The sequence below is a fragment of the Sinocyclocheilus rhinocerous genome, unplaced genomic scaffold (assembly GCF_001515625.1).
Source record: "Sinocyclocheilus rhinocerous isolate Xijiao unplaced genomic scaffold, SAMN03320098_v1.1 scaffold463, whole genome shotgun sequence".
Lineage (NCBI taxonomy): Eukaryota > Metazoa > Chordata > Actinopteri > Cypriniformes > Cyprinidae > Sinocyclocheilus > Sinocyclocheilus rhinocerous.
In genome coordinates this window covers 550,341-562,631 of record NW_015627535.1, presented here as the reverse complement: position 1 = coordinate 562,631, position 12,291 = coordinate 550,341, and the positions used below count along the sequence as shown (strand labels likewise).

Here is a 12,291-nt window from a genome sequence, read left to right as displayed (position 1 = left end):
CGAAATATTAGAGTGTGAGATTTTTTTTTTTTTTTTTTTTTTTTGGGACGGGCAGTGTATTTTTATATTATTTGAAATTAAATAATTTTAATTTTAATAATTGTATTTTATTTTTAAAGCATGTTTCCCATGTATGTCAGCATAATATATCTTGTTCATCAAGGCTGCTGGATTAAAATTCATTTTATTTTATTTTACAGTTTTTTTTGAAAACAGATACAGAACACTGTTTTTCTGCCTCTCACTTCTTCCGGCTCTGCTGAGAGATGTCCACTCCTGACCCACCTATGGGCGGGACCCCTCGGCCGGGCCCTTCCCCAGGCCCTGGGCCGTCTCCAGGGGCCATGTTAGGACCTAGTCCTGGACCCTCACCTGGCTCTGCCCATGGAATGATGGGCCCCAGCCCTGGGCCCCCCTCCTCAGGACATCCACTACCTCCACAGGGCCCCTCAGGTTACCCCCAGGACAACATGCACCAGTTGCACAAGGTACTACCAGGTTTTATCTAGGCCTAGGCGATAAAACGGTATCGATATTTATCGACGGTACACCATCATCGATAACGATAGCAAATATTTGATATATCGCACGATAGTTTCACACTTTTTTCATTTAAAGGCACATTATGAGTGACAAGCAGACAGCCAATAGAACACACAAACACATGCTGAAATGAGTGCCGTGCCTGCCTGCGATGAGGAGACTGAATCAAAAAAGAAATGTTAGTCGAATTTAAAATAAATTGGAATTGCAAAAATGGTGTATTTGAATTTTAGGTGTGCATCAGGGAGCCTTATCAGTGGCGCGCGAGATGCGGTGATGATGTAAGTGTCATTGTTGCTTTTTAATGTTTTTGTTAATCTATCCAGTTGAACCCACAAGATGCGCCACTGCTGCGTTTTTCATTCAAAATATTAGAGCAGTATAGAAGCTCAATGCAGAGAAGATATTGGTTTGGTTAAAACTGAAACCAAGCCAGTCATGCAGAACGCATATTCTGCGCATTCTTGAGACGCACAACTATATGACTGTTGCACTCGCGTCTCGCACAAGAGATGAATAGAAAGCCATGTAAAGTTAAAAGAGGTTCAACTTTTAGAAAACATGTCTCGAGAATTTGTGGGGGGTTTATTCCATTCCACTGCATTTTAAATGCAATCTTGTGATCGGCGCTTTGGCGATTTGTATTAAGCTATGCATAAATACATGATGCTGTTTTGTTCATAATTGTTTATGCAATTTACGAAATTAAATTAAATATTAGTTAGACGGTGTGCACTTTTTATATAGACAACTGTTATTTGATAGCTTTGAATAAACAATTTAGTAAAGTGCATTATTTTGCTCAGTGCGCCCTCCTGTGGCCTCCACAGACAGGCCAAATGTTTCCTTAACGCTTATTTAATCTGCATATAAAATATAAGAGAGGAGATATTTGTTTCAATTTTATTTTGTGTTTGACTGTTAAAACTAAAATAAGTTGTTTGTCTTAATAAATAGGGTAAATTAAAAATACAGTTGTTAAATTTAAACCGTTTTCTACTGCTCTGTTTAAGAAAAGTTATTAAAAAAATGTCAGTAATTATCGATACCGAATGACATGAAACATTTTATCTTGATAATTTTTTTAGCTATATTGCCCAGCCCTAGTTTTATCAATATGTGTCGGATTCATTGTGGTTTTGTGGCATGTCTTTCGTTTCTGTTGTTTGGATGGTTTCATTGAGTCATTCTTTATTTTGTATTGTTTTGAAGCCCATGGAAGGCATGCATGAGAGAGTCATTCCTGAAGATCAACGCTACGCTCAAATGAAGGGTATGGGCATGAGACAGGGTGGGCACAGTGGCATGGGGCCTCCACCCAGTCCTTTGGACCAACACTCTCAGGGTATCTTTCTGTCTATCCTTCTACCTATGTTTCTTTTTATCTGGCTGTCACTCTTTCTGATGCTCTCACTTTTTCTTCCTCTCTATCACTCTTTCTGTCACTCTATCTGTCTTTCAACCTGTTTGTGTCTGTCTGTGGCTCTATCCTTCTTTCTATCTATCTTCTGTCGTTCTGGGGTGCGTTTCCTGAAAGCATAGTTAGCTAACTATGGTGGTAAGTTCCATTAAACTCTATTGGTAATGACAGAACTTGCGACCATAGTTGTTTTTGGGAAACGCACCCCTGTTTGTCTATCGTTTGCCTGTCTGTTTCTTTGGATTTATTTTGTTGTTCTGTCTGTCGTTCTTTCTATCTATTGTTCTATATCTGTCGTTCCATCTATGTATCTTTGTATCTTTCTGTCACTCTATTTCTCCTTCTTTTTCTCTGTCGTTCTGTCTCTGTCTGTCTGTCGTTCTGTCTGTTTATTGTTCTACCTGACTGTTTCTTTGTATCTGTCTGTTGCTCTATCACTCTTTCTGTCATTTTATCTGTCTATTGTACTTTCTATCTGTCTGTCTGTCATTCTACCTATCTGTGTTTCTTTGTATCTGTCTGTTGCTCTATCACTGTTTTTGTTCTCTGTGATTTTTTTTTTTCATTCTCTCATCTTTCTAGCTGTCTATCTTTCTGTCTCTATCGCTCTTTCTGTCTTTCTTTGTTTCTCTGTTGCTCTTTCTGTCTTGCCTTGCCTATAGCTCTTTCTGCCACTATCGCTTTTTCTATCGTTTTGTGTATTTTTTTCTGTCTGTTGTTCTGTCATTCTGCCTGTCTGTTTATTTGTATTTGTCTGTTGCTCGCACTCTCTTTCTATCTATGCCGTTCTGCTTGTCTGTCTATCGTTCTGCCTATTTATTGTTCTTTGTATCTGTCTGTCGCTCTGTCATTCTGTCTATCTGTCTGTTGTTCTATCTGTCTGTCATTCTGTTGTTCTGTCTATCATTCTTTCTATCTGGCTTGTTCTTTTTGTCTGGTGCTCTCTCTGTTCTATCACTCTTTCTGTCATTCTTTCTATCATTCTGTCTGTCTTTCTATATATGTCCTTCTCTCCTTCTAGCTATATTTTATCATACACATGCACACGTGTGAAATATAAGATATGCAGATGTTTTGTGAGCTCTGTGTCTGTTATATAGAGAACAGATGATCACTGCTACACTGTTTAGACTGGGTATAGAAAAGCCATCCAACCTGTTTGCTCACATTTCCCTTTGATGTGCAATGTGCATTGCTTTGTTCCTCCGCTGGGTCACATGCTTGTTTTCCATACAGAGAGAAATTTTGGGTGAACAGGGTTACACTTTTGAAACAGAAAGACCCACAGCTGTTGTAAAACCGCAAAGTCATGACAGAAAAAGAAACAAATACAAAATTAGGATGCGTTTAAAGAGATGTGAGCAACAGAAATGAATGTTTGTTGTTTGTGCAGTTCTGTAAAACAACTGGAACAACTTGTGAATTTTCATTCACAAAATTAGACCTTTTTTGTAGGATTTGGTATTCTATAAATCTTTCATGATTAGATTTTTTTTTTTTACTTCATGATGTACTACAGTTTTTTCCCCTCTGATTTCCTGCAGCCTTTGCCTTCACTAAATGTATTGATCATAGATCAAGTATCAAACCCTTAAGTATTACATTTTGCAGTGTAACCCATCCTGCATTGTGCCACAGACATAAATGGCACCTCAAATTCAGAACGCATTAGCAGTGACATTAGCAATGCATTGGAAAACATTCAGTGCTTGGCAGCATGGTTGTTGTTTTTTTTTCTTCTGAAATTTCTTCTGAAAATGTAAAAATCTATGTCATATTTTTTATAGGCTACCCCTCTCCTCTGGGTGGTTCTGAACATGCCCCCAGTCCGGTACCTGCTAACGGCCCTCCGTCTGGCCCCATGATGCCTACTGGTTCTGGTGCCATGGAGGGCGGTGACCCACAGGCCATGGGTCAGCAGAACCGCAGTGGTGGTGCTGGTGGTGTTGCAGGTTCAGGACCCAGTGGAGGACCTCCAAATGCAGGTGGACCTGGTGGAGCCGGCGGGCCCACTCCTTTTAACCAAAACCAGCTTCACCAACTGCGGGCACAGATCATGGCCTATAAGATGCTGGCACGCGGGCAATCTCTACCTGACCACCTACAGATCGCGGTGCAGGGAAAACGGCCCATGCCAGGCATGCAGCAGGGGATGCCCAATATGCCCCCTGCCTCAGGACAAGGAGCAGGACCACCTGGACCAGGAGGCCTCGGACCTGGGGGACCCAACTACAACAGACCACATGGTGAGTAATAAATTCAAAGCTCTCCAAAATGCTGAAATAAGCACCATATGAAATTAGATTAAGTTAAAGTTTGTTTTTGGGATGTTTTTTTTAATTGCATTATTTTCATAATTTCCTGCACATTAAGCACATATATTTATTATTTAATCAGTATTACTCAGTCTTTAAATGTACAGTGACACTGTAACAAGGACACCATAAAATGTAAAGTGTAACCAAATATTTTAATTAGGGGTGTCCCCGACTAAGGATTTTCATAGTCGAATCGGAATTTTCGAATCTTGCCGATATTCGACTGATAGTCGAATCATATGTTTTGGGGGTGCGGCAAAATACATTACCAAGGTGTAAAGTCAGACATTCGACAGTCATAATTATGTTAACACACAGGGAAAATGAGTAACGGACGCCTCGCAGATAAAAACGTGGTAAATGTTTTATGTTTTGATTAAAAGATAGTTAAAATTAAACGTCAGCGAAACCCTAAGAATTCACAAAATTGTTTACAATAGTGCTCTCATTATAACATTATGTATATGACAGTAGTTATTAATGTTCTGTATTTCTGTTTTGAGCTGCGTGTGCTGAAGATGACCAGTAGAATGAAGCAGCAGGTTTTTAATCAATGGGATTTAACTCATTTATCTCATATAGAATACGCTTCGTTATTTCTACAACATAACGTTAATATTATGACTTATAGGCTATCTGCATAAAATGCCCCTAATGCACGAACGTGTCTGTGCGGCTCTGAATGAACATAATATAGACTATTAAGACAGCTGCGGGCCGCATAAAATTCATCCGCGGGCCGTAGTTTGGACACCCCTGCCGTAGTACTACAAGGAAGCGCTTTACTGCAGCGCAACTCAACCAAATGCATCTTATACAAGATAGATAAAATATACACGAGATATATACACCGGCTGAAATGTTTTGAAATCACTTGTACCCTACCTGTTCGAAAAAATCCAGTCTTTCACTCTCTGTCTGTGTCAGTTTTGAGTCTTGTTAAAGTTTTAAATCCCTGCCGCCAAGATGCTTCTCGCTTGGTCACGGATTATGGAAAGTGAAACTTAAATCTATAGGGACGGCTGGATTTATTCACGCACGCTAAAATATTTATTTGAAGCTTCTTTCTTTTCAGATTTTTATTTACAGCATTATTTTAATAGACTGTATATTAACTTATTTGGAGAAAACCGGTAGTTCTATGTGAAATCAGACATTTGAGCACCCCCATATAGCCAAATTGGCATGATCATAACACCCCGCGAATATTCGACTGTGAGATTGGTAGTCGAATCGGGCTCCTCCTATCGAAGCATCGAATCTTCAACTATTCAGGGTCACCCCTAATTTTAATATAGTATTTTAATCTTTTTAAATTAGCTTCAATCTTTCAAAATGTAGAACATCTCCTAAACTGTCCTAAAATATAATTATAATTTATATTTATAAAAGTATCTTTTTATATGTTACAGGAATGGTTGGACCAAACATGCCACCTCCAGGACCTTCTGGTGTTCCTCTAGGCCTGCAGGGACAACCCACCAATGGACCACCTAAATCTTGGCCTGAAGGTCAGTAAATTGTGAAAATTATCCACAGTCACTACCAATTATCAATTCAAAATTTAGCCTTCATATTGCATTCTATAAACCTGAAGAGACAGTCGTATCTCAGAGTCACATATTTACCATGTCTTTGTAATCCTAGGGCCCATGGTGAATGCTGCCGCCCCTGCAAGTGCACCACAGAAGCTGATACCTCCTCAGCCCACGGGACGCCCGTCTCCAGCACCACCTTCAGTTCCTCCCGCTGCCTCGCCCGTCATGCCCCCTCAGACCCAATCTCCAGGACAACCGACGCAGCCGCCCATGGTGCTTCATCAGAAACAGAACCGCATCACACCCATCCAGAAACCCCGGGGCCTGGACCCAGTGGAGATCCTCCAGGAGAGAGAGTACAGGTGAGATGAGGAAAAGAAATGGCAAATATTGATGTTTTAGAGTAAACACACTCTTCAAATCCTGGAAACACAACCTTTTTAACTGGCTTCACCAACATTTGATGTTGTCGTTTCAATCTGTCAGGTTACAGGCTCGTATTTCTCATCGTATTCAGGAGCTGGAGAACCTTCCAGGCTCTCTGGCTGGAGACTTGAGGACCAAAGCCAATATTGAGCTCAAGGCACTTAGGCTCCTGAACTTTCAGAGACAGGTATGACTTGCATCTACTTATTACGGAGAATAGGTGACTTTCGTTTTTTTGCAGAGCTTACAAATGGCAATTCTGTTGTCATTGTCACCCAGCTCAAATTAATTCCACACAAGAGACATTTTCTTATATGATAAACGAATTTGTTTATTAAAAAGTTATACAATAAAGAATTAGAATGCAGAATGCTCTGGAAGGTGGTTGTAATTGACTTCAGCCCAGTCCTGCTACATTTTAGTGGTTTTTGACCCATGTTGTCCATCTTAACACAGCTCCGCCAGGAGGTTGTAGTGTGCATGCGGCGTGACACGGCCCTAGAGACAGCGCTCAATGGCAAGGCCTACAAGCGCAGCAAGAGACAGTCCCTGCGTGAGGCTCGTATCACAGAGAAACTGGAGAAGCAGCAGAAGATCGAGCAGGAACGCAAGCGCCGTCAGAAACACCAGGTACTGGACCGTTCTGGCGGCTGCTTGTATGAAATCATGCAGAATGTGTGCTTCACCCCCTAAACCTGATTCAGAAATGACAAAAGATTGTTCGTGCCGGAACCGCCTGTTCTGTTTTTGCGATTGTAGGAGTATCTCAACAGCATCCTGCAGCATGCAAAGGACTTCAAGGATTATCATCGCTCCATCACCGCAAAGATCCAGAAGGTGACCAAAGCCATAGCCACGTACCACGCCAACACGGAGAGAGAGCAGAAGAAGGAGAATGAGCGTATTGAGAAGGAGAGAATGAGAAGGCTGATGGTGAGATGCACAGACGTGCTTTTTTTACCTGACATATAAATACAATTTAAACTGGTGGATCTGTTATTCTGAACAAATGTCTAAAAAAACATCTTTTGTGTGTGTTTCTTTTAGGCTGAAGATGAAGAGGGTTACAGGAACCTGATCGATCAGAAGAAGGACAAACGTCTGGCTTACTTGCTGCAGCAGACAGACGAGTATGTGGCCAACCTCACCGAGCTCGTCAGAGCTCACAAAGCTGTCCAGGCCCTCAAAGACAAGAAGAAGAAGAAGAAAAAGAAGGTGCTGAGATTTACTAGATTAGAAAGAGTTTCTGTAATGGAATTTAATTCGAGTTGTTCTCAGTTGTTTATCCAGTAGTGTGCGAGATCTTTCTGTCTGCTTTTCTCCTCACAGAAGCCAGAGAATGCTGAGAGTGGAGCTCCTGCTCTGGGTCCAGATGGAGAGGTGAGATCTTTAAGTATATTTGGTTATGTTTGGCTTTTTGCAATTAGCTTGGCTGGTCATTTGCGCTAATTAATCTCTTGTGGCAATTCATGCTTTAGTTTATTCAAAATAATTTTTCATTTTGGTAAGGGAGTTTTGAGTAAAATCTGTAGAAGTTAATTTAATTTCAGCTATTTTGGGTATATCCCATAACCAGTTGCAGATATTATCTTGAACATAGTGGAATTGTATTTGAGAATCGCTGTTCAGTGTATGCATAATCAAATTTTAGGCCTTCAACGTGAAATATTATGGAATCGTATAAAATTTATTATTTTCTAGTTCTCCTTTGCTTTAGACTTTTATAATGCTCATATGTAGAGATAAACTTGCCCAAAATGATGCTCAATTTGTGAGTGAGTTTTCTTTTGAGTCAGTTCTTTTTAAAGAATTGGTTTAAAACTATTCATAAAATGGTCTGGATTATTGATAAATCAGCCTGAAAAAGATAGTGTGTGTGTGTATGTATATATATATATATATATACACACTGTATATACAGTATGTATGTATATACACTGTATATACAGTATGTATATAAATATGTATACATTTACATCAATATATAATTGAAAAATCAAGGGCATTTATTAGCCAAAACACAGTGGCGACTAATCTAATACAGCTATGTTTTTGTGTTCTTCTGTAGCCTCTTGATGAGACCAGTCAAATGAGTGATTTACTGGTGAAGGTGATTCACGTAGACAGTGGGAAGATCCTCACCGGCATGGACGCTCCTAAAGCTGGACAACTGGATGCCTGGCTGGAGGTGAATCCAGGGTGAGTGAGACTCACTTTAAGAATCTCATTCTTTCAAAATATGATATTTCTCAGTACTTGAGTATCTACTACTGAAAAGGGTTGGAGTAGCCCATCATAAACACTTAATATGCTGTATTTATTGTTTACATATATTTAAAGCAGCACAATAGAAAGTGTTTGAATGCTATTTTGTTCATTTTCTGTAGGTACGAGGTGGCCCCGCGGTCTGATAGTGAAGATAGCGGCTCGGAGGAGGAGGAAGTATGGCTGTTTTTCAGCTCTCATATCTGTATTTTTGTTCAGCATCTCGAGCAGCACTCTGTGCTTTCTGCAAGGGCTTTACATGCACTTGAAGAGAAAACTCTCTTGTTTGTGCATTCATGGCCATGATGTCAATGTAGGCCATCATCAGAATAAGATTAATGGCTAGTTTACCATGATATACTGCATTCATGACCTGTTACAGATAACAAATGTTTGTCTTTATGCACATTTTAAGATTCTGATAATTGTGTCAAATACAGTAGCCTGATATTAGAAAGCCATTTTTAACCATTTGTGATTTGATGTTACACACACATAAAGATGTAAAATGTATACTTAATGAACCATGAAGTGTATGCATGTTACATTTACCACTTTCTATTAATTATAATCACATTAGATATAATTATAAAATTGTCTAGTAGTTTTGTTTATACATTTCATAACTTCCATTTGTTTAATTAATTTTATGCGTAATTACAAATTATATAATTACAATAATAAAAAAAATATTAATGTGCTTGTCTAGTAGTTTTACATGTATACATTTCATAACCTCCAATTCAATGGTTATTTTTTTATTTATAATCACAAAAATACCTTTTAGAATTACCAGATTTGAGAAATCTATTATTATTGTGCTTGTCTGGTAGTTTTTTCTTTTATACATTTATTTCATAACCTCTATTTGTTTAATTTTACTTAGAATTATATAATTACATTTTTTAATGTGGTTGTCTGCATTTATACATTTCATAACTTCCATTGATTTAATGTATTGATAAAAATAAATATTTTAATTAATTGAATAATATCTTTGCATTTTATTGTATTAATGTACTATTGTATTTTTTTTCTGTAAAGGATGATGAGGAGGAGCAGCCTCAGACCTCTCAATCTTCATCAGAGGAGAAGAAGATATTTCCAGATCCAGACAATGAGGATGTGTCTGAGGTGGACGCCCGTCACATCATTGAGTATGTTACTGAATTAGAGCTGTGCTTTTTACTACATTCAAATGAGATTGTTTCCTGTTTTTCATGCTCTTTTTGGAATGCTATTCTGTTGTTATGGTGTTTGTAATAATATCCATGATGTCTTTCACAGGCATGCTAAGCAGGATGTTGACGATGAATACGGTAATGCCAGGTTCGTTAGGGGCCTGCAGTCGTACTACGCCGTGGCTCACGCAGTCACAGAGAAGGTGGAGAGACAGTCAAGTCTGTTAATAAATGGACAGCTCAAACAGTACCAGGTACAGATGCACCTTACAGACTAAACAAATTGCAAATACACCTCAAAGTCTTTAGTGAACTGATCAGATTTGTTAAATGGCATGCTGAAGTTATTGCGTCTGTCCCGTCTGCAGATCAAAGGTCTGGAGTGGCTGGTGTCTCTGTATAACAATAACTTGAATGGCATTCTGGCTGATGAAATGGGTTTGGGAAAAACCATCCAGACCATTGCACTCATCACCTACCTCATGGAGTACAAACGCCTCAACGGACCCTTCCTCATCATCGTCCCCCTCTCGTGAGTCACTTTTCACATTCTCTACACTAGAGCTGCGTGAAACTGGAAAAACTGACATTGTGGTATTTTGCTTTCTGCGTTTTATACATTACAGTATGAAAAATACCAATATTTTTATTAGATGACATAAAAAGCTATATTTGGAATTAATCATTCCACAATGATTTTTGTTGGTGATTACAACTGCATTTTTTTTTTTTTTGTGAATCATCCTTTTAGGGCTGAAACATTACAAGACCAATTCAAACCTATTTCAGTAACCATAAAGTAAACAGAAAAATTCCTACACAGGCCACATTTTTAATGTTTTTGACCCATTCAATATGACAAAAAAAAATTATTATTTTGATTATTATTAAATAAAAATATTAAAATAAGCAATGTATTGTAACACTACTATTATACTATAAAATAAAAAAATCAAGTATATAAAAAATAGTACAACTGTAAAATTACAATACTATTTACATTTGAAATAATTCGGTTTCAAACATTAAACCATCAAACTTTTATTTCAGCAGATTGTGTCAGGGTTCCCACGCTTCTTGAAAGTACTTGAATTTCAGACATATGGATTCAAGGCCTGGAAAGTACTTGAAAACAAACATAGGTCCTTGAAAGTGCTTGAATTAAATTTGAAATATTTTGTTTATGGCCCCATTTCAAAAATTGTCCTGTATGTTCCGTCAAAGACAGAACGAAACTGCACTAATGATTGGGGGTGGAGAACCGGGTAGCGTGGAAAAAAAACTTAGTGTGTGTGTTGATGTGCAGTTTAGAGCCCTGTATGGGACAGTTTTCTTAAGCCCGCTCCCGCTGAATTTCTGACCATTACCTCGCACTCCCGCAACGTGTGTGTCCCGCTCCCATTCCTACACAGGCCACATTTTTAATGTTTTTGACCCATTCAATATGACAAAAAAAAATTATTATTTTGATTATTATTAAATAAAAATATTAAAATAAGCAATGTATTGTAACACTACTATTATACTATAAAATAAAAAAATCAAGTATATAAAAAATAGTACAACTGTAAAATTACAATACTATTTACATTTGAAATAATTCGGTTTCAAACATTAAACCATCAAACTTTTATTTCAGCAGATTGTGTCAGGGTTCCCACGCTTCTTGAAAGTACTTGAATTTCAGACATATGGATTCAAGGCCTGGAAAGTACTTGAAAACAAACATAGGTCCTTGAAAGTGCTTGAATTAAATTTGAAATATTTTGTTTATGGCCCCATTTCAAAAATTGTCCTGTATGTTCCGTCAAAGACAGAACGAAACTGCACTAATGATTGGGGGTGGAGAACCGGGTAGCGTGGAAAAAAAACTTAGTGTGTGTGTTGATGTGCAGTTTAGAGCCCTGTATGGGACAGTTTTCTTAAGCCCGCTCCCGCTGAATTTCTGACCATTACCTCGCACTCCCGCAACGTGTGTGTCCCGCTCCCGCAAACATTCTAATATTGTATATAATTTTCGCACGTCAGGGAGCCACTATCAATATGCGGGGTATTGAAATCGCATTTAAATGAGCTCTCGCTGTTCACTCTCACTTTTGATTTCGCGACGCGCACTCTGTGTAAAGGGAGCACATCTTACATGTGCATAATTATTAGGCACGTTGATATTCTGATCATTTTTTCCAAGCACAATTTACCAATTCCAAACCACATCAATCTTAATAACACTTATTATTTTTGTATTTAATCATTTAGAAGTGATCTATAATTGTCCATGAAGGCTGGAAATGAAAACTCCTTATTAAGGTGTGCAGAATTATTAGGCAAGTTTTCTTTTACAGATGAAATGAGCCAAAAAAGAGACTTAACTCAAAAGTCAAAAATGATTAAATCCCCATGAGAAAAACTAATGCAGTACAGAAATTTCAAAGTTAAAGGGTTAGTTCACCCAAAAATGAAAATTAGCCCATTAATTACTCACCCTCAAGGCATCCTAGGTGTATATGACTTTCTTGTTTCAGATGAATCCAATTGGAGTTATATTAAAAATAGTCTTTGATCTTCCAAGCTGTTTAATGGCAGTCAGCGGGTGTTGCAGT

General features: G+C 38.3%; 1 protein-coding gene across 2 annotated transcripts in view; it reads left to right on the top strand.

Annotated features, from left to right (window-relative positions):
* The first annotated feature begins 250 nt into the window (after positions 1–250).
* Positions 251–12,291, top strand: part of LOC107728499 (transcription activator BRG1) — a 38,778-nt gene continuing 26,737 nt past the window's right edge. The window contains exons 1-15 of one of the 2 annotated variants that reach the window (XM_016538699.1): positions 251–488; positions 1,756–1,816; positions 3,751–4,209; positions 5,694–5,792; positions 5,929–6,181; positions 6,306–6,432; positions 6,702–6,875; positions 7,005–7,178; positions 7,293–7,460; positions 7,575–7,625; positions 8,314–8,444; positions 8,633–8,687; positions 9,555–9,667; positions 9,798–9,945; positions 10,060–10,223. In XM_016538699.1, coding sequence (XP_016394185.1) covers positions 267–488; positions 1,756–1,816; positions 3,751–4,209; positions 5,694–5,792; positions 5,929–6,181; positions 6,306–6,432; positions 6,702–6,875; positions 7,005–7,178; positions 7,293–7,460; positions 7,575–7,625; positions 8,314–8,444; positions 8,633–8,687; positions 9,555–9,667; positions 9,798–9,945; positions 10,060–10,223 — 2,399 coding nt within the window. In that variant the 5' untranslated portion in view covers positions 251–266. Of the gene's footprint in view, positions 489–1,755; positions 1,889–3,750; positions 4,210–5,693; positions 5,793–5,928; positions 6,182–6,305; positions 6,433–6,701; positions 6,876–7,004; positions 7,179–7,292; positions 7,461–7,574; positions 7,626–8,313; positions 8,445–8,632; positions 8,688–9,554; positions 9,668–9,797; positions 9,946–10,059; positions 10,224–12,291 lie in introns of both variants that reach the window. The other variant, XM_016538690.1, reaches the window with a different exon arrangement.